The sequence below is a fragment of the Macaca mulatta genome, chromosome 16, assembly GCF_049350105.2.
Source record: "Macaca mulatta isolate MMU2019108-1 chromosome 16, T2T-MMU8v2.0, whole genome shotgun sequence".
NCBI lineage: Eukaryota > Metazoa > Chordata > Mammalia > Primates > Cercopithecidae > Macaca > Macaca mulatta.
In genome coordinates, this window is record NC_133421.1 from 69530665 (window position 1) to 69552090 (window position 21426).

General features: G+C 51.6%; 1 protein-coding gene and 1 long non-coding RNA gene across 19 annotated transcripts; one reads left to right on the forward strand and one right to left on the reverse strand.

The window, feature by feature from the left end:
- Nucleotides 1–3982: 3982 nt before the first annotated feature.
- Nucleotides 3983–14455, forward strand: HEXIM2 (HEXIM P-TEFb complex subunit 2). Of its 18 annotated transcripts, none has more exons than XM_077969482.1 (4): nucleotides 3983–5058; nucleotides 6295–6442; nucleotides 6560–6669; nucleotides 13430–14455. In XM_077969482.1, the coding sequence occupies exons 3-4, from the start codon at nucleotides 6604–6606 to the stop codon at nucleotides 14222–14224; spliced, it is 861 nt and encodes a 286-aa protein (XP_077825608.1). In that variant the 5' UTR covers nucleotides 3983–5058; nucleotides 6295–6442; nucleotides 6560–6603; the 3' UTR covers nucleotides 14225–14455.
- A 2850-nt stretch (nucleotides 14456–17305) lies between these two features.
- On the reverse strand, nucleotides 17306–19000 carry LOC144335780 (uncharacterized). Its single transcript, XR_013406938.1, has 2 exons — nucleotides 18610–19000; nucleotides 17306–18379 (listed from the first exon to the last, which is right to left on the reverse strand). It is a non-coding gene; the product is annotated as an uncharacterized LOC144335780 (long non-coding RNA).
- Between the last annotated feature and the right edge of the window lie 2426 nt (nucleotides 19001–21426).

The window sequence follows — 21426 nt, forward strand, 5'->3', positions numbered from 1 at the left end:
TGGGCGGATCACAAGGTCAAGATACCGAGACCATCCTGGCCAATACGGTAAAACTCCGTCTCTACTACAAATACATAAAAAATTAGCTAGGCATGGTGGCGCCCGCCTATAATCCTAGCTACTCGGGAGGCTGAGGCAGGAGAATCGCTTGAACCCAGGAGGTGGAGGTTGCATTGAGCCGAGACTGCGCCACTGCACTCCAGCCTGGTGACAGAGTGAGACTTTGTCTCAAAAAAAAAAAAAAAACCTCCAAAAATTAGCCGGGTGTGGTGGTGAGCTGCTGTAATCCCAGCTACTTGGGAGGCTGAGGCAGGGAGAATTGCTTGAACCTGGGAGGCAGAGGTTGTGGCGAGCCAGGATCGTGCCAAAAAGAAAAAAAAAAAAAGAATGTCAAATTTAGCCCTAAACTGCTGACCAAAGGATAGTAATCATACTTTGCAACTGGAGCAAAATATATGCTCCAGGAGGCAAAGTTTCAATCTTTGGCCAAATTTTTGCCAAAAAAAATCAAGAACAGGATGTTGGGGCCTAAACAAAGGAGCATAAAAAATTAACTGGCCAGGCACTGTAGCTCACACCTGCAATCCCAGCACACTGGGAGGCCGAGGTGGGCAGATCACCTGAGGTCAGGAGTTCGAGAACAGCCTGGCCAACATGGTTAAACCCCATCTCTACTAAAAATACAAATATAGTCCGGGCACGGTAGCTCACTGACTGCAATCCCAGCACTTTGGGAGGCCGAGGCAGGAGGATCATCTGAGGTCGGGAGTTCAAGACCAGCCTGACCAACATGGTGAAACCCCATCTCTGCTAAAAATACAAAACTAGTTGGGCATGGTGGCGCATGCCTATAATCCCAGCTCCTCAGGAGGCTAAGGCAGGAGAATCGTCAAACTTGGGAGGCGGAGGTTGTGGTGAGCTGAGATCATGCCATTGCGCTCCAGCCTTGGCAACCAGGCGAAACTCCATCTCAAAAAAAATAAAATAGGCTGGGCGCGGTGGCTGACGCCTGTAATCCCAGCACTTTGGGAGGCCGAGGCGGGCAGATCACGAGGTCAGGAGATCGAGACCATCCTGGCTAACATGGTGAAACCCTGTCTCTACTAAAAATACAAAAAATTAGCCGGGTATGGTGGCAGGTGCCTGTAGTTCCAGCTACTCGGGAGGCAGGAGAATGGCGTGAACCCGTGAGGCGGAGGTTGCAGTGAGCTGAGATTATGCCACTGCACTCCAGCCTGGGCAACAGAGTGAGACTCTGTCTCAAAAAAATAATAAAAAATAATAAAATAAAATACAAATACAAAAATTAGCCAGGCATGGTGGCAAGTGCCTGTAATCCCAGCTACGCAAGAGGCTGAGGCAGGAGAATCGCTTGAACTCAGGAGGCGGAGGTTGCAGTGGGCCAAGATCGTGCCACTGCACTCCAGCCTGGGTGACAGAGCAAGATTCCATCTCAAAAAAAAAGAAAAAAGAAAAAAAATTGATTAACTGTGGAAACCAAAGAGAAGCAAGCATCTTCATCCCAAAGAGGGGGAATCACTGTAAAGAATCAGTCCTTTTCTGCAATTATACAGGCAGTAGGAAAAACAAATTTAACTCCTACCTCTGTCAATAAATCCTACTCACACATAGTCTCTGGTCCCTAGGATTTGGCCATCAGGCAAAATGAGCATCCATGACTTCATGGAAACAACCATTGGGCACCCTGAGAGACTGATCCTCATTCAGCCTACTTGGATGGCTCTTTTGTGGTGCTATGGACAACTAAGGCCACACTTTGGTAAGGCAGGCTTTCCAACTGCCCCAATGATCTTTGAAGCATTGGTTGTGCAGTTCTCATATAACAAAGTTACAGGGAATAGGTGTTTACATAGCGACTAAGACTAGTTACTCCTCTAGGTATTTATGAGGGAGACAGTACTGATACCATTTTCAAATGAGGAAACTTATGAATATAGAGTTTGTAGAATTTGTCATAAAGAACATGAGTTTGTAGAATTTGTCATAAAAGCATAACACAACTCATCTCAGAGGGGACAGCTGAGGAGGAAGTTGAAAGTCTGGTTGAACAGTAGATGAACAACAGACTAAGCAACAAAATGACCAGCTTGGCCTCATCATCAGTATTTGGCCTCTGGCCAAGCCAACCAAGTCAATGGCAGCACACACAGAAATGGAGCTTGGAGTTCCTAATTTTCAGTCCTTCAGTCCTGTGTTTTCTTTAGATAACCAGGAGGCCATTAATATGCTGGTTTTATTCCCAATTTTTTTTTTTTTTTTTTGAGACAGAGTCTCGCTCTGTGGCCCAGGCTGGAGTGCAGTGGCGCGATCTCAGCTTACTGGACCCTCCGCCTCCCGGGTTCATAGCTGGGAGTACAGGCGCCCACCACTGCGCCTGGCTAATTTTTTTTCTTTTATTTTCTTGAGATGGAATCACGCTCTGTCGCCCAGGCTGGAGTGCAGTGATGTGATCTCAGCTCACTGCAACTCCCGCTCCACGCGCCCCCTCCCCCGTTTCAAGGGATTCTCCTGCCTCAGCCTCCCAAGCAGTTGGGACTACAGGCGCACACCACCACACCCAGCTAATTTTTGTATTTTTAGTAGGGACCGGGTTTCACCATGTCTGCCAGGACGGTCTCAATTTCTTGACCTCCTGATCTGCCCGCCTTGGCCTCCCAAAGTGCTGGGATTACAAGCCTGAGCCAGCACGCCCGGCCTATTTTTTTTTTTTTTTGAGACAGGGTTTCAACATATTGGCAAGGCTGGTCTCAAATCCTGACTTTGTGATCCTCCTGCCTTGGCCTCCCAAAGTGCTGGAATTACAGGCGTGAGTCACTGTACCTGGCCTATGCCCAATTTTTCTTAGCAAAGAATGGAAAAGCTTGTGGGTCAACCTTAAGGATAGTAACTTTCATTTACAAATGAGTTAACAAATTTCTGCTGCTGGTACCGTATTTGCCACTCAGTAGCATTCAAAAGTTTCACTAGATTACTTTATAATGGAGGATGAATCACAAATATCTAGGATCCTCCACCATTAAATTCTTGACAGAAGACCCACAAAGATCATCTTTAAACCCCTTTTCTGCTCCTATGACTATTTAAGTCCCACCAAGTTAGTTAGCTTTTTAAAGCTCACATCTCTTGATCAGTGTAGAGGCAACATGCCACATGTAGGTAAAAAATCAACCCACGGTAGGGATCAAGTGTACTGAAGCTTCAGTTAGGAGTAAGTGGTTCCAGTTTTGGATTGAGGACCCTAGTCAATGATGATCCTATTTTGTAATCCAGTTGTAAGATATCTGGGGAGCAGAGGGAAAAAAGTTAACGCTATGGAGTTGTCACTCCAACTGAAGAAAAATTATTAATAGAAGGAGCAGAACTTCAGTTCTGGAAAACTTTTTTTTTCTTTTGAGATAGAGTCTTGCTCTGTCGCCCAGGCTAGAGTGCAATGGTGAGAGGCTCATGGCAAACAGTGCCTTCTGGGTTCAAGCGATTCTCCTGCCTCAGCCTCCGAGTAGCTGGGATTACAGGCACGCACCACCACACCTGGCTACTTTTGTATTTTTAGTAGAGAAGGGGCTTCACCATGTTGGCCAGGTTGGTCTCAAACTCCTGACCTCAGGTGATCCACCCACCTCCGCCTCCCAAAGAGCTGGGATTACAGGTGTGAGCCAACGCGCCGGGCCAAGTTTTGGAAAACTTTTAGTAAGGCTGAAGGCTTAGGCATGTTTTGACCATTTGTAACTAGTAATGACACTCATCACAAGGTACCCACAAAATTCACTGCCAGTCACCCTGCTACGTCAAAGCCTCTCCTACTTCAGAACCTACCTAGCCGTAATTTTAACTGACATTTTAGCAACAAAACTTTTATTTGAAGATATCCTTGAGCCACAAATCTCTCTGGATTTAGATTTCAAGCAGTAGAAAATAAGATGGTTTAACCTGCAATTCAGTAAAAGAACTTCACATCAAACTTCAATCTTTAAGAAGCTGCTACAGCTATACTGTAAGGTTAAGAGTTTATTCTTTCAAAGCAGGTCTCCTCATCTCTTAAACCCTATATATATTAAGTAGATAAAAACTGCAATTTCTATTTTGGTAGCATTTAGGATCTACAAAAGTGATCTTTCAATTACTTGGAATTTCAAAATAGAAGTTACCTAGTAACAATGCATCAGTAGAACACAAAATACTGATTTTGTTTAGTCTGTAGGGGGAAAAACATCTTTAAACTGGAAAGATTCTGTAGCCTTATGAAGATTATTACATTGGAATTGGAATTACTGTAGTTCGTTTTTCCCTCTAGGAGGGCAGCCATTTCTCTACAAGTTTTGTAAAAGTTAAGACTCGGATTTCAAAATGCAAGCAGATGTTGATGAAGCATACGAAATGGGCAACTCCATTTCTATTTCGGAGCCGCAGTGACTCCGACTTTGTGCCCCAAGCCTGTAAAGCACAAAACCTCATCCCTTTGGTGTAAACCTTCAAGAGAAGTGGGGCAGCACACTTCAGGCTTTTCACCAACAGGCTGGCGACATGCTAGGTCAGGGTGTCCGGAGAATCGGGGCTGAATGGGAGAGATCTTGAGGGCAAGAGCCTCAGAGACCTTCAGGCACCGGGCTCGTGAAGGTTTCCACGTGCCCCTATCTAGCTGGTCCCAGGGGGAATTAGTGGTTGCTACAGTAGTTTAAGACGGCCGTGGTTTTTCGCAACCCGGGCGGCGAGATGGCGCTTTGGTGTAAGCGAGGTAAGGTGGGTGCACTGGGATCTCCGCTCTCGGAGCCTCCAGTTGACTGCCACGCCGACTTGCGGCCAGACCTGCGACCTCCGCCCTCCCCCGCGGCGCCAGCCTCTGGAATCTGGCGTCGCCCCCACTTCTCCAGTCGAAGTGGGAGTCCCTCCGTGCGGGACCTCGCCGCCATACCCAGGCCGAATGGGGGTGGGGAAGGAAGTTGGCAGAGCTCGGCCTCAGGATCTGCGCCCCTGTGGAAGGACGGCAGAGGAGAGCCGTTTCACCAGCCTCTCCCGTGCTAGGGTCTCGGGAAACACGCGGTAATTACCGAAGAACCCCGCACTCTGTGAGATGCGAGGCTGCGGGGTTGCCGGGACATTTTGAGGACCGGGCTCGGCCGGGGAGACTCCAACCTTCACCCTCCCTGGCCCCCGGTCCCACTTCCCGCCTTCTCCCGGCGCCGCCACTTCAGGCAGCCCACTCGGCCCGGCCTCTCCCCGCGCCCGGACCACCCCCCACGGGGTGCTCTCACTGCGCAGCGAGTCCCTCCGCTGCCTCCTCCCAGCCCAAAATGGCGGCGATGGCCGCCGATCTTCTCGTCGCCTTCCTCAAAGGCCAAGGATCCCTCCGCGCATACTGCCCCGCCCATCTTAGCCGGATCTCTTTTCTGCCCCGTAAAGATTAACGCCATCAATGAACTCTTTAATTGAGTTCGGAGAAGGCGGGTCCAGTTATGCCTCCTCACAGCTAATCGTTGCCAAAAGTGAGAATATTGGCAGAAGGCTTGACCAATCAAAGAAGGCAGCGATGCACGCGCAGTCTGTCCCCGCTCAAGGGTAGATGGGTGTCGGAGTCTCGGGTGTGGCTGTTGACGTGACAGGCGCTCGGATCGCTTTTCAGGCTAGAAGAACTACAATCCCCAGCAGGCACCGCGCGTCCAGGCTATCTCCTCCCCCCATCTTAGTGGCCTGAGCGGCTTGACCACAGCTGCTGCAACTGCAGCAAGAGGTAGGGCTGAGGCGTTGGGAATTGCACCGACAGGCAGTCGCACAGAAAGACACACAGATGTAGTGGTGTGCATAGCCCTTGACAGCGAATAGGTCAGTTCCACTTTTGCAAAACCTCTTTCCATGACTATCTCCCCTCTTCCAAGAAATCCATCCTTGTCCCAGTTGGGTTTCCCGCTCAGCTGCATGTAGCGCAAAGACCTCTTTCCCCTTTCCCCTGTTTCCCTTTCTGAGAGGAAGGAGGGAGGCAGGCCATGACCTTAGAGGAAAAGGCCTCAGCACTAGGCTTGGCCCAGGTCCCAGCTGTGCTTCTGGCCTTTGGAGCCCAGCTTGGGGAGAAGGTTGGGGGTGCAGGGCTGCATGAAGATTGAGGCCCCTGGAGACAGTGGGAAAGGACTCCTGAGCTTGCTCCATGTTCTCCCGTGGCAGCAGCAGCCCCGCTGCACTCCCAGCCTCCCCAGGCAGTCCTCCTTTTCCCCTTTGGTGGTTGGGGAAACAAAGCTTACACCTGGCTTCCTGGCTGCCAGCCTGGGCCTCGATGACTTCCAGGAGGACAGTACAGGACATGAGACCTGGTGAGAGACCCGAGGAGCAGGACAGAGAAAACGGCCCCTGAATCCCATTTGGCCCCTTGCTGGCTGGAGGTGTGAAAACCAGTGGTGGAGGCAGCCTTCGGGGCCTGCATTTGAGAATAAGGGTATGAAGAGCTGGGGTACAAAATGGCTGCCGCTGCCTGGGCAAACAATTCTGGGCAGCCAGAGTCTTCCTGAGAACGTTCCTTCAGAACTTGGATTTCTGATGTTGTTCAAAGCAGGTGTCACTAGTTCCAGGTGTCTGCTGAAAGATTTGGAACGGAAGATGATGGCCACTCCGAACCAGACCGCCTGTAATGCAGAGTCACCAATAGCCCTGGAGGAGGCCAAGGTAAGCCCCTGCCCTCCTGCCCACCCGAGTACCCCGAGCATGGGTCCCACAGCTGAGATCCAAACTTCTTGTCTCAGATATGTTGGTAGATTTGGAAAACCAATATTTTGATGAGTCCCTACTATGCACTAGGCAATAGGCCGGAATCCCAGTCTATGCTAGCTTATGAAATCTTAGTAACTGGCCGGGTGTGGTGGCTCACACCTGTAATCCCAGCACTTTGGGAGGCCTAGGTGGGTGGATCACCTGAGGTCAGGAGTTCGAGACCAGCCTAACCAACATGGCGAAACCCTGTCTCTACTAAAAATGCAAAATTAGCCTGGTGTGGTGGTGGTGCATGCCTGTAATCACAGCCACTTGGGAAGTTGAGGCAGGAGAATCACTTGAACCCAGGGGGCAGAGGTTGCAGTGAGCCAAGATCTCGCAATTGCACTCCAGCCTGGGCGTCAGAGCGAGACTGTCTCAAAAAAAAAAAAAAAAAAAAAGGAATCCTAGTAACCCTTTCAGGCAGGAATTATTTCCAATTCCCAGAAGCCAAGGTTCTGAGACCTGAAATACCTGTTCCGGAATCATGCTGTCTACAAGCAACAGACCCAGGGTTTAAACTTAGGGCCTTCTGACAACTGAACATTGCCTTGACCTCAAGTTCAAAGAGGGCATGGAGGGACTGGGTTGAATGTGTTTTGTCCAGGCCATGAACCAAGTCGGAAGCAGGAAGAAGAGTTTTTGGTTCATAATTTGAATGGACCCAGGCAGGCAATTCACTTGAGACCAGGATTTCAAGACCAGCCTGGCCAACATGGTGAAACCTCATCTCTAGTAAAAATACAAAAATTAACTGGGCATGGTGGCACATGCCTGTAATACCAGCTACTCAGGAGGCTGAGGCATGAGAATCACTTGAACCCGGGATGCAGAGGTTGCAGTGAGCTGAGATCACACACTGCACTTTAGCCTGGGCGACAGAGTGACACTCCATCTCAAAAAAGAAAAAAACAAAAAACAAAAAACAAAAAAACAGGCCAGGCAGTGGCTCACGCCTGTAATCCTAGCACTTTTGGAGGCTGAGGCAGGTGGATCATCTGAGGTCGAGAGTTCAAGACCAGCCTGGCCAACATGGTGAAACCCTGTCTCTACTAAAAATACAAAAATTAGATGGGTGTAGTGATGGGCGGCTGTAATCCCAGCTACTCAGGAGGCTGAAGCAGAAGAATCACTTGAACCCATGAAGTAGAGGTTGCAATGAGCTGAGATCGTGCCATTGCACTCCAGCCTGGGCAACAAGAGCAAAACTCTTTCAAAAAAAAAAAAAAGAAAAGAGCTCGAAGCTGGGCGCAGTGGCTCACGCCTGTAATCCCAGCACTTTGGGAGGCCGAGGTGGGCGGATCACTTGAGGTCAGGAGTTGGAGACCAGCCTGACCAACATGGAGAAACCCCATCTCTACTAAAAATACAAAATTAGCCGGGTGTGGTGGCGCATGCCTTTAATCCCAGCTACTTGGGAGACTGAGGCAGGAGAATCGCTTGAACCTGGGAGGCGGAGGTTGCTGTGAGCAGAATTTGCACCACTGCAGTCCAGCCTGGGCAACAAGAGGGAAACTCCGTCTTCAAAAAAAAAAAAAAAAGAGTTCGAGACAAGCCTGGCTAACATGAGGAAACCCCGTCTCTACTAAAAATACAAAAAAATTAGCTGGGCATGGTGGTAGGTGCCTGTAATCCCAGCTACTCAGGAGGCTGAGGCAGGAGAATTGCTTGAAACTGGGAGGCAGAGGTTGCAGTGAGCCGAGATCACGCCCCTGCATTCCAGCCTGGGCAACACAGTGAAACTCCATCTCAAAAAAAAAAACAAAAAAAAAAACCCTGAAATTAGCCCAGTGTGGTGGGGCATGCCTGTAATCCCAGCTGCTTGGGAGGCTGAGGCATGAGAATCACTTGACCCCAGGAGGCAGAGGTTGCAGTGAGCTGAGATCACGCCACTGCACTCCAGCCTGGGTGATGAAGTCACACTGTCTCAATAAAATAATTTGGAATGGAGGTAGGGGGTTAGGATATAACCCGCAAAAGAGGAGAGAGAAAGATCATATCAGACCCTCAGAGGATGCCACTTTCCAACTTGGCAACAGGAACCCATGCTTGTTCAGCCCGTGTTCTCTCACTACCTGCCCTTACCCATTCTTCCTTAGTCCATGCCTCCCTATAGATGAGCAGGGAGCTTAGGAGAGGGGTCAGAGAGCTTCTGACCCACGCTGCCTAGCCTATTCCGTGTTTTCTGGATTGACTGAATTTGGAATTCATGACGTGTCAGGGCTACAGTGTTCAGCCAGGTCACACAGCTTATCTACAGTAGTGGTCATGGTGGTAGAGGGCCAAGTCTTCAGGAGGGAGGCAGCAGGTAGGGCTAGGGGGCTGGGTTTGCTTGGGTGAGGGTGGAGGATCAACAGGGCACTTTTACTGAGGGCTGGGAACATGTGACTGTGCACACCAACAAGCCACCCTGCCTTGGCATCCCAGTGGCCTTGCCTGTCCCAGGTGGGGCGACAGCTCTATCTTATTTGGCCCAAGCCACTGGTGGAGACAAGGGCTATTGCTTATATTTAGTGATCTCCCTGCAGGTGAAGTAACACAACAAACTCCACATACATACATACCCCATACACATACACAGCCTGACATACCTCCTTTTCCCTGAAATTCTCTTCAGGGTCTGCAAAACACACATGACATATGCCTGGCTCTTAAGGGCTGCGCATACACCACATTCCTCAGTACACACCCTGTGTGCATGGACCCATGCTCACATGTCTGTGAACTACATTGCATATTACTCAACAACATACCAGTGGTAGTGGTTATTATTAGAAATTGTCCAAACCACAGACTTAGAGCAATTCATTTCCCATCTCCCACACCCAGTACTCCTACCCTTCCCACAACAGAGATAAACAGATGCCCCGAGCCTATACTGTCTTGACAGAATCTTTCTACCTCTTAGATAAGTTCTGGAACTCTCTCACTGCAGACTGGAGGCCGACCCTCCCTCTCCTTGGAGAGGACCTCTTTCCTGCCATTCATATTGGAGAGTGATGCCAACTACCAACTTCTGCCTGGAATAAATATGTTCCATCATTTTATTTTATTTTTTAATTTAATTTAATTTTTAAATTTAATTTTATTTTTTGAGACAGAGTCTTACTCTGTTGCCCAGGCTGGAGTGCAGTGGCACGATCTCGCCTCACTGCATCCTCCACCTCCCAGGTTCAAGCGATTCTCCTGCCTCAGCATCCCGAGTAGCTGTGATTACAGGTGCCCACCACCATGCCCGGCCAATTTTTTTGTATTTTTAGTAGAGATGGGGTTTCACCATGTTGGCCAGGCTGGTCTCAAACTCCTGACCTCAGGTGATCTACCAGCCTCGGCCTCCCAAAGTGCTGAGATTACAGGCATGAGCCACCATGACCAACCTGCTACATCTTCTTTATGCCAGAAGGATAGAGAGGGGAGTCTTATTTGTCTGTTTTTTAAAATTATTATTTTTATTTTATTTATTTATTTGTTTATTTTTTGAGACTCCAATTCTGTCACTCAGGCTGGAGTGCAGTGGCGTGATCACAGCTCACTGCAGCCTCAACCTCCCACTTCAGCCTCCCAAGTAGCTGGGATTATAGGTGCTCACCACCATGCCTGGCTAATTTTTTGTAATTTTTGGTAGAGATGGGGTTTTGCCATGTTGCCCAGGCTGGTCTTGAACTCCTGGGCTTCGGCAATCCACCTGCCTCGGCCTCCCAAAGTGCTAGGATTACCAGCATGAGCCACCATGCTCGTCCATAAGTCTTATTTCCCAATATCTTTTGGATCTCCCTATCTTATAGGTTTTAGGCCACTTAACAGATATTTACTGAGCACTGCCCTTGTGCTGTGCATAGGAATATAGTGGTGACTTGGACAGACAGACAAGATGTGTTCTTACATGAGGAAGACAGATGTTAAATGGCCATATGCTAAATGCTGTGTGCTAATTGCGTGACATGATAGAATCACTAGGGAGGGTAGATGGGGAGTCTACTTTAGGTAGGGTGGTCAAGGAGGGGCTCCCTGAGGAAGTGACATTGGAACTAAGCTCTAAAAGGTTAAAAAAAAGGTGGCTGGGGGCAGTGGCTCATGCCTGTAATCCTGGTACTTTGGGAGGCTGAGGCAGGTGGATCACTTGACATCAGGAGTTTGAGACCAGCCTGGCCAACATGGTGAAACACTGTCTCTACTAAAAATACAAAAAGTTAACTGGGCATGGTGGTGGGTGCCTGTAATCCCAGCTACTCCAGAGGCTGAGGCAGGAGAATCGCTTGAACCTGGAAGGTGGAGGTTGCAGTGAGCTGAGATCGGGCCACTGCACTCTAGCCTGGGCAACAGAGGGAGACTCTTGTCTCAAAAAAAAAAAAAAAAAAAAAAAAAAAAAAGCCCAGGTGTGGTGGCTCACGCCTGTAATCCCAGCACTTTGGGAGGCCGAGGTGGGCAGGTTACTTGAGGTCAGGAGTTCCAGACCAGCCTGGCCAACATGGTGAAACCCCATCTGTACTAAAAATACAAAAATTAGCCTGGCATGGTGGTGCACACCTGTAGTCCCAGCTACTCAGGAGGCTGAGGCAGGAGAATCGCTTGAACCCGGGAGGCGGAGGTTGCAGTGAGCCGAGATGGTACCACTGCATTCCAGCCTGGGCAACAGAGTGAGACTGTCCCACACACACACACAAAAAAAAAGATGAAGAAAAAGTCAGCCATGCAAGTAGCTGGAAGCAAGATCAGCTACATAATTTGTGGGGCCTAGTGCAAAAGGGCACCTTATTCAAAAATTATTAAAAAGTTAAAGATAGTGGCCGGGTGTGGTGGTGCATGCCTGTAGATCCAGTTACTTGGGAGGCTAAGGCAGGAGGATTGCTTGAGCCCAGGAGTTTGAGGATGCAGGGAGTTGTTATTGCACCACAGCATTCCTGCCTAGGCAATAGAGTAAGACCCTGTCTCTAAAAATAAAAGGTCTTTTTTGTTTTTTTGTTTTTGAGATGGAGTGTCGCTCTCGCTCAGGCTGGAGTGCAGTGGCTCAATCTCAGCTCATGGCAAGCTCCGCCTCCTGGGTCCACACCATTCTCCTGCTTCAGCCTCCTGAGTAGCTGGGATTACAGGCGCCCGCCACCACGCCTGGCTAATTTTTTTGTATTTTTAGTAGAGACAGGGTTTCACCTTGTTAACCAGGATAGTCTCGATCTCCTGACCTCGTGATCTGCCTGTCTCAGCCTCCCAAAGTGCTGGGATTACAGGCATAAGCCACCTTACCTGGCCTGTTTGTTTTTGAGATGGAGTCTCGCTCTGTCACTCAGGCTGGAGTGCAGTGGTACAATCTTGGCTCACTGCAACTTCTGCCTCCCATATTCTCCAGCCTCAGCCTCCTGCGTAGTGGGGATTACAGGCATGCACCACCACACCTGGCTTATTTTTGTATTTTTAGTAGACATAGGGTTTCACCATGTTGGTCAGGCTGGAGTCAAACTCCTGACCTCAGGTGATCTGCCCACCTCGGCCTCCCAAAGTACTGGGGATTACAGGCCTGAGCCACCACGCTGAGCCTAAAAAAAACTTATTTCGGCCGGGCGCGGTGGCTCAAGCCTGTAATCCCAGCACTTTGGGAGGCCGAGACGGGCGGATCACGAGGTCAGGAGATCGAGACCATCCTGGCTAACACAATGAAACCCCGTCCCTACTAAAAAATACAAAAAAAAACTAGCCGGGCGAGGTGGCGGGTGCCTGTAGTCCCAGCTACTCAGGAGGCTGAGGCAGGAGAATGGCGTAAACCCGGGAGGCAGAGCTTGCAGTGAGCTGAGATCTGGCCCCTGCACTCCAGCCTGGGCGACAGAGCGAGAGACTCCATCTCAAAAAAAAAAAAAAAAAAAAAAAACTTATTTTAGGCCGTGCGCAGTGGCTCACTCCTGTAATCTCAGCACTTTGGGAGGCCAAGGCGGGTGGATCACCTGAGGTCAGGAGTTCGAGACTAGGCTGGCCAACATGGTGAAACCCTGTCTCTACTAAAAATACAAAAAATTAGCCGGGCGTGGTAGCACATGCCTGTGATCCCAGCTACATGGGAGGCTGAGGCTGGAGAATTCCGGAGGAAGAGGTTGCAGTGAGCTGAAATTGCGCCACTGCACTCCAGCCTGGGTGACAGGGAGACTCCATCTCAAAAAATGAAATAAAATAAGGGTTTTTAAAAATAATATGTTTAAGACAAGGACAGCATGAAGCCAGGTGTGAGGCCTCTGTGGAACTTAACAGGTCACCTGCCCATGAAGCCAGCTGTGTTTGAAAGTCAGGCTTTCTGGGAAGAGGGAAGAGCCAGTGGCATTTGGGCTTCTGATCAAGCAAATGGATCAAGATCTGTCTTCTATCCCAGTTTTCTTCTTCTCCTACTTTACTCATTTGGACAGTATTTATGGAACTCCTACTCAGTGCCAGGTATTATTCTAGGCATTGAAATTACAGAGTGAAACACACAGGCAAAATTCCTGCTGTCACCATGAGTTTACTTGGGGAAGGCTGGGGGACAGACAGTAGACAGGTCACTTTGTAAACAAATGGTTGCAAAAGGGTGAGGGGCTAAGAGTGACCAAGTTAGCTGAGTGTGGGAAGGTTGGCTTCAAACTGGGTAGAGAGGGAAGGGTTCCACCTCCAAGGACAGGCTGTCTGATCCATCCTTCTTCCTCCTCCCCCTCTTTAGACCTCTGGTGCCCCGGGGAGCCCCCAAACACCCCCTGGGCCTCATGACTCTGGTGGTTCCCTGCCCCTGACACCCCGGATGGAGAGCCACTCAGAGGATGAAGATCTTGCTGGGGCTGTCGGTGGCCTGGGCTGGTACAGTAGGAGTCCCCGGACCCAGAACCCAGGGGGCTGCTCAGCGGAGGCTGTTCTGGCCCGGAAGAAACACCGTCGGCGGCCGTCCAAGCGCAAACGGCACTGGCGACCCTACCTGGAGCTGAGCTGGGCTGAGAAACAACAGCGGGATGAGAGGCAGAGCCAGAGGGCCTCCCGGGTCCGCGAGGAGATGTTCGCCAAAGGCCAGCCCGTGGCCCCCTACAACACCACCCAGTTCCTGATGAATGACCGAGACCCGGAGGAGCCCAACTTGGATGTGCCCCATGGGATCTCCCACCCAGGTTCCAGTGGGGAGAGTGAGGCTGGGGACAGTGATGGGCGGGGCCGAGCGCACGGTGAGTTCCAGCGGAGGGACTTCTCTGAGACTTACGAGCGCTTCCACACTGAGAGCCTGCAGGGCCGCAGCAAGCAGGAGCTGGTGCGAGACTACCTGGAGCTGGAGAAGCGGCTGTCGCAGGCAGAGGAGGAGACTAGGAGGCTGCAGCAGCTGCAGGCGTGTACTGGCCAGCAGTCCTGCCGCCAGGTGGAGGAGCTGGCTGCCGAGGTCGAGAGGCTCCGGACTGAGAACCAGCGGCTTCGGCAGGAGAACCAGATGTGGAACCGAGAGGGCTGCTGCTGTGATGAGGAGCCGGGTACCTAGGGGTGCCTCCCAGCCTGGTGGACCCAAGGAGAAGGTCCCATTTTGTGCACACTCAGGCCAGCTGGGTCTCAAGGAGGCAGGTGGCAGATGAAAACCACCGTCAACACCCTTTGCCCCCTGAGAACGGCTAAATTGGTTCAGACTCCCACCTCACCGTTTCCACAGTTGGCTCTTTCGTGTCATCTTACTCTTTACAGATAAATTAAATGGTCTTAGTGGGACCAAATGGGAGTGTCTAGGATTGATTTCACTAGGGCTGTTGTGAGAACCAAAACATTTGCCCCAGAGAAGTCTGAGTGGGGTCCCAGTCCCCACTGCCCCAAGCCTGGCAGGACAGCGGACCTCTGGATGGGGACCTCCCAAGTTCTCCAGGATACCTGAATCCTGCTCTGTGGGTGTTGGAGCAATCAGACTGCACGAAAGGTTTTCTAGGTGGGAGGGAACTCCGTCAGGAGCCCCCAGTTTCTGCCAGAAACTGAAGCTCAAAATACCAGATCGCTGTGAGGAGTTGTGAGCTTTCCCTAGAGGAGAGAACGGGGGTTTTTGGAGAAGACCCAGGGGTTCCTTCAGAGTTTGCTGCTGAGCTCCCTGTATTCTCCCCACAGTTTAAAGGCTGGACTAGACGGGTTCTGGGTGCCTTGTACCTCCTTGTTCTTGACAGCCCCCAACCCCGGCCCCTCTCAGCAGGGGGTTGGTCCTGAGGTTAGTCATCATATGTTTGTGTTTGTCCCTTTACCTCCCAAGGGTACTAAGGGAGGTGCTCTCCTGGTGGAAAATAAAGTCAAGAGACAGAGGGGGACAGCACATGGATCCCCCGCAGAGCAGAGCAGCCTGGCTCTCCTGGTGCCTGCCGTGCGTCTGTGCGTCCTGCTCCTCTCAGCCTCATCATGTGGGTGTGAATTCCCTCTGAAGTGTGTGAGGCCCTTGCCTGTCTGTGCATCAGAGACAGCTGGGTCAGCCTGGGTAAGGCAGATACCACCAGCCAGCGTCACGCTCTGAGACAAGCTCACTCACCACTCATACTCAGACCCACCCTTCCCCAGGCACCCTGTCTCTTCCATCCCTTCCTGGTGCCCTTGCAGGCCAGTGTTGGGTGTCAGGCAGCAATGAACATGGATAACTAGTGGTGGTGGAGGAAATTAGTCAACTCACCAGTGAGCCAGTGCTGGCTGTGCCACCAGGCAAGGGGAGGGGCAGAGGCCTGGCTGCCCAGCCTGGCTTCTCTTCCAGGCCCTCATCTTGACAGGCCACATTGGGCAAGATGAGGCTCAGCCCAGGAGCTTCTGGGGATGGAAATGTTGATGAAATCTTGTGTGTTGCCAGGACAACTTTCATTTCTATCCTGCCACACCCAGGCCTGGCCAGAGCCTCCTACAATGAAACACAGAACAGATTCTAGGAACGCATGGGTTTCAAGAGAAAGCAAAATCCCATCCTGGGAGACCTGCCCCTAGAACCCTGGGTCCTCAGACGGCTCAGTCAGGAAGGGCAGCAGGAATGATCATCCCCACTTTGCAGATGGGAAACCGGAGGCTTAGCGAGGAAGTGGCTTTTCGGATTCCAGGAGAGCCTCTGGAGGCCTGCCTGCCCCTGTGGAGTGCTGTGGGGTGCTAACCTGGGACCCAGAGGCCCCTTGGCATTTGCTGGCAGCCTCCCAGCTGCATTCCTCAGCATGGAGCCTGAGGGAGAGAGGAGGCCTGGGACAAAGGTGGACAAAGGTTGTTTACCCGGAGGTGCCTCTGTGTGTGTGTGTATGTGTGTCTAGGAGGTGAGAGAAGATTCCAGAGGGCTGCTGGAGTGTCGGGGGAGGGGTGTGGGTGCGGGTGCTGGGGGCGCATTGTGGGCTGGTCGTGCCAGGGAGGGGCAGGTGAAGAGTCTGGCCCTTCTTGGCCCAGAAGCTGCGGAGCCTGGAGGAAGGAAAGCTGCCAGCCGCTCCCCCAACATCCCCCTTCACATAAAAGGCTGAAGGGCGCAAATAGGGCATCACCTCGGTAGGTTAATTCCCGCACCCCCGCCTCACCCCGCTGGAGGGCGGGTGGGGCAAGAAGAGAACAAAGGAGAGGATGCGAGCCGGGAGTGTGGGAGGGTCTGAACCCAAATGGGAGGGGTCCGTGAAGAGGGTCCCTGTCCGCCCCTCCCCCCGTCTGGCTCCCTGATTCCTGGGTAAGGGGTGTGCAGGGAGGAGATCGTCCTGGGGCCAGAGCTGGGGCTTAGCACTGGAGAGAACCGGCTCAGCTGTGGGTGGGAGCCAGGCCTGGGTCCCTTGGTGCCCCGCCCCCTTCGCCGCTTCCAGTTGTTCCCACACCTGCTGCTTGGTCTTGAAGCCTAGGCCTCCACTCCGCCCACTGCAATGGTAGAAGCTCCAGTTTACAAGACACCCCTACCCCCACATCACACGCCCTAACTGGGGAAGTTGGGCTTGGACACAGCCTCCCTGGGCCTTTCCAGAGCTGCCCTCACGCCCTGTGCTTTCTGGGACCCTCTTGGTCAACTGGGTCGGGGAAGGAAGCGCAGAGAACAGATGTTTCACGGGAGTGACTATTGAAGCCTCCCACCACCCTCCCACCACCCCAGCCCAGCCTGGCTTAGGATCCCTTTTTCTTCCCCGGCAGGAACTCCCCGACCCCAGGTGGAAATTCCTGTGTCCAGTGGACAGACCCTGCTTGCGATAGGGTCAGGGAATGAGGGAGAGGGGTGGGCAGAGGTTGGTGAGGTGGAGCAGGAGGAAGCTGTCAGGGAGTGGGGAAGGGGGTCCAAAGGGAAGTAACGGTATTGGGGGGAAAGGTAGCCAGGTGCCATTGCCCCTGTTGGGAACAGGCAAGTGTGGCACTGGCCCTTTAAGTGGGGGTGCCAGTTAGTGCCCTCCCCCAACCAACCCAATTCATGGGCACACTGAGCATGTGCAGGGGCTGTGCATGTGGGGAGGGGTGGGGAGGGGAGGGGAGGGGAGGGGAGGGGGGGCATACATTCCGGAGGGAGCTTCTCATCCCCCTACTTCCGGTAGCTGCCCCCACTTCTCCTTCCTGGGTCTGACAAAGGAGCCCATGGTGCTCACCCAATCCCTTCCCCCACCCCAGGCCCCAGGGGGTGCTGCCCTCTGCAATTGCTGAAGCTGTCATGGGTGCTGGCCAGGCCCTCTCTGCCCTGGGGAGTCTCCTGGCCGCCTGGAGGTGGCACACACGTAGCCCAGTGCCAGCCTCACTTTCCTGGTGTGGGCGGCGGCGAATCTTCCTGCTGCCTACGTGTTCCATTTCATTCCATTGGTGCCAGGGTTTTTAAAAGAACCATCCACCTGTGATGCCACTTTGAAAGTGAAACAGCTCAAAGGATGCAGGCCCTACCCCCCCACCAGGACCTTCCAGTCAGAGAGGAAGCAAACAGCCCAGAGGCTGCAAGGGCCTTCCCTGAATCCCACTCCTTCTGCTTCTCCCCTGCTGGCCAAGGAATCAAAGTCAGCTTCCTCCAGACTACCTTCACCTGCAGCCTGGGACCCTCCCTCGAACCTTTCCACCACCTCAACCTTACCTGTTTCTGCCAAGTCTTCCCCTCTCCCAGCCCTCAGCCCTTCCTGTTACCTCCCCTACCCCTTTAGCACTTGTCCACTCTTAGCTACTGGTACCATTATTTTTCTTTTTTCTTTCTTTCTTTTTTTTTTTTTTTGGAGACAGAGTCTCACTATTGCTCAGGCTGGAGTACAGTGGTGCGTTCTCAGCTCACTGCAACCTCTGCCCCGCCTGGGTTCGAGCAATTCTCCTGCCTCAGCCTCCGGAGTAGCTGGGATTACAGGCGCCTGCCACAATGCCCAGCTTATTTTTGTATTTTTAGTAGAGATGGGTTTTCACCCTGTTGGCCAGGCTGGTCTCGAACACTTCTGACCTCAGGTGATCTTCCTCCCAAAGTGCTTGGATTATAAGCGTGAGCCACCGCGCCCAGCCTATTTTTCATTCTTTTTTTGTTTGTTGTTTTGGTTTTTGAGATGCAGGTTCACTCTTGTTGCCCAGGCTGGAGTGCAATGGCGCAATCTCAGCTCACTGCAACCTCCGCTTCCCAGGTTCAAGCAACTCTCCTGCCTCAGCCTCCCAAGTAGCTGAGATTACAGGTGCCTGCTACCATGCCCAGCTAATTTTTATATTTTTAGTAGAGACGGAGTTTCACCTTGTTGGCCAGGCTGGTCTTAAAAACTCCTGACCTCAGGTGATCAGCCCATCTCAGCCTCCCAAAGTGCCAGGATTACAGGCCTGAGCCACTGCACCCAGCCTATTTTTCATTCTTGAAGTGAAATTTACATGCCACGAACTCGCCCCTTTAAAATTGAACAAAGGCCAGGCGTGAGTGGCTCATGCCTGTAATCCCAGCACTTTGGGAGGCTGAGGTGGGCGGATCACCTGAGGTCAGGAGTTTGACACCAGCCTGGCCAACAGGGTGAAACCCCATCTCTACTAGAAAATATAAAAATTAGGTCGGGCACGCTGGCTCACGGCTGTAATCCCAGCACTTTGGGAGGCCGAGGCGGTAGATCACGAGGTCAGGAGTTTGAGACCAGCCTGACCAACATGGTGAAATCCCGTCTCTACTAAAAATACAAAAATTAGCTGGGCGTGGTGAAGGGCACCTGTAATCCCAGCTACTCAGGAGGCTGAGGCAGGAGAATCGCTTGAACCCGGGAGGCGGAGGTTGCAGTGAGCTGACATGGCACCACTGCATTCCAACCTGGGTGACAGAGTGAGACTCTGTCTCAAAAAAAAAAAAAAGAAAGAAAAAAAGAAAAAAAAATTAGTTGGGCGTGGTGGCATGCGCCTGTAATCCCAGCTACTTAGGAGGCTGAGACAGGAGACTCTCTTGAATCCAGGAGGCAGAGGTTGCAGTGAGCTGTGATTGCATCACTGCACTCCAACCTGGGCAACAAGCGAGACTCCTTTTCAAAAAAAAAAGAAAATAAAAAAAGTGAACAAGGCCAGGGCATGGTGGCTCACACCTGTAATCCCAGCACTTTGAGAGGCCCAGGTGGGAAGACTGCTTGAGCCCAAGAGTTTGAGACCAGCCTGGGCAACCAAAAAACAGGCAAACAAACAAAACAGTCAGGTGTGTTGGTACACATCTGTAGTCCCAGCTACTCAGGAAGCTGAGGTGGAAGGATTGCTTAAACTCAGGAGGTCAAGGATACAGTGAGCCGTGATTGCATCACTGCACTCCATCCTGGGTGACAGTGAGACCTTGCCTCAAAAAAACAAACAAACAAACAAAAAAACTGGTCTCAGTGGCTCATGCCTGTAATCCCAGCACTTCAGGAGGCCAAGGCTGGTAGATCGCGAGGTGGGGGGATGGAGATCATCCTGGCTAATGTGGTGAAACCCTGTCTCTACTAAAACTACAAAAAATTAGCAGGGCACAGTGGCACGTGCTTGTAGTCCCAGCTACTCAGGAGGCTGAGGCAGGAGAATTGCTTGAACCCAGGTGGCGGAGGTTGCAGTGAGCCAAGATTGCATCACCGCACTCCAGCCTAACAACAGAACGAGACTCCGTCTCAAAACAAACAAACAAACAAACAAAACCAAAACAGGCCGGGCGCGGTGGCTCAAGCCTGTAATCCCAGCACTTTGGGAGGCCGAGACGGGCGGGTCACGAGGTCAGGAGATCGAGACCATCCTGGCTAACACAGTGAAATCCCATCTCTAAAAAAATACAAAAAACTAGCTGGCAAGGTGGCGGGTGCCTGTAGTCCCAGCTACTCGGGAGGCTGAGGCAGGAGAATGGCGTAAACCTGGGAGGGGGAGCTTGCAGTGAGCTGAGATCCGGCCACTGCACTCCAGCCTGGTCGACAGAGCGAGACTCCGTCTCAAAAAAAAAAAAAAAAAAAAAATGTGAACAACTCAGTGGCATTTAGTACATATTCATGATGTGTCCAACTGCCACTTCTAGTTTCAAACATTATCACTACGAAAGGAAACCCCGTACCCATTAAGCATTTACTCCCCATTCCCTCCTTCCCTCGCCTGGCAGCCACCAATCTGCTTTCTGTTTCTATAGGTTTTCTCATTCTGGATATGCTGGTGGTAAAGCCACGAAGGGAAAACTCTCTGGTCTCCTGTTGTCTGTACCTGAAACGCACAGACTCCCTGAGGGTGCTGCTGTAGAGAGAGCACTGGACCAGGAGTCCTGAGCCCTGTGATCCATCCCAGTTCTGCTTCTCACTCAGCGGCTCTTTTTCTTCATTTGTTTCAGGAGTTGGGAGGTGGGCTCAGGCCAGTCTAGGATCCTGCATCCTCCAGGATCCATCCCTGGCCAGGGGGCTTCTACCTGGAACAATGCTGCCTGGCCTACCACCCCTTTGACTTCCTGCCTCCTCCCTGTGAGTCCAGGCAGTGGAGGTGGAGCCAGGGGACAGTGTGATTAATACTGTGGGGTTTAGGGTAAGACACAAGAGATGAAGAAACTTGAGCTCAGAGAGGTTGAGAAACTTGCCCAAGGCCACACAATTCCTGCCATACTGGAGCCGTAGCCGGTTCTCTGATTGTAGTTTGAGCCCTTGACCACCTTCATCTCCTATCTTCAAAGAGATAAAGTAAATTAAAGGCTTAGCCAAGTGCCAGCTGTGTGGGAGGTGCGCTCAGATGGAAGCAGCCATACATTTTACGACTTTCAGGACATTGTGTAATCATGAGTAGCTCCATTACAAGGTGGTTCTTGGGAGTTCTCACTGTCTCCCTCCCTTAACTGTTTTTTTTTTTTTTTTTTTTGAGACAGAGTCTCACTATGTTGCCAGGCTGGAGTGCAGTGGCGCGATCTCGGCTCACTGCAACATCCTACTCCCTGGTTCAAGCAATTCTTCTGCCTCAGCCTACTGAGTAGCTGAGATTACAGGCACAGGCCACCGTGCCCAGCTAATTTTTGTATTTTTAGTAGAGACGGGGTTTCACTGTGTTGGCCAGGATGATCTCCATCTCCTAACCTCGTGATTTGCCCACCTCGGCCTCTCAAAGTGTTGGGATTACAGGCATGAGCCACCGCGCCCGGCCTTCCCTCCCTTAACTTTGGAGCAGGTTTCCTCTCTGCCCTCTCTACCAGCTTCTCTAGGAGGACAGTTTTTCTTTTTTCTTTTTTTCTTTATTTTTTTTTTCAGACAGAGTCTCGCTCTGTCTCCCAGTCTGGAGTGCAGTGGCGCGATCTCGGCACACTGCAAACTGCGCCTCCCAGGTCCACAT

Coding starts and splice junctions, on each gene's coding strand:
- HEXIM2 (XM_015119771.3), top strand. CDS start 4,732: ATGGCGCTTTGGTGTAAGCGAG. Junction 4,754..6,556: donor GGCGCTTTGGTGTAAGCGAG/GTAAGGTGGGTG, acceptor TGTTGTTCAAAG/CAGGTGTCACTAGTTCCAGG. Junction 6,670..13,429: donor TAGCCCTGGAGGAGGCCAAG/GTAAGCCCCTGC, acceptor CCCCCTCTTTAG/ACCTCTGGTGCCCCGGGGAG.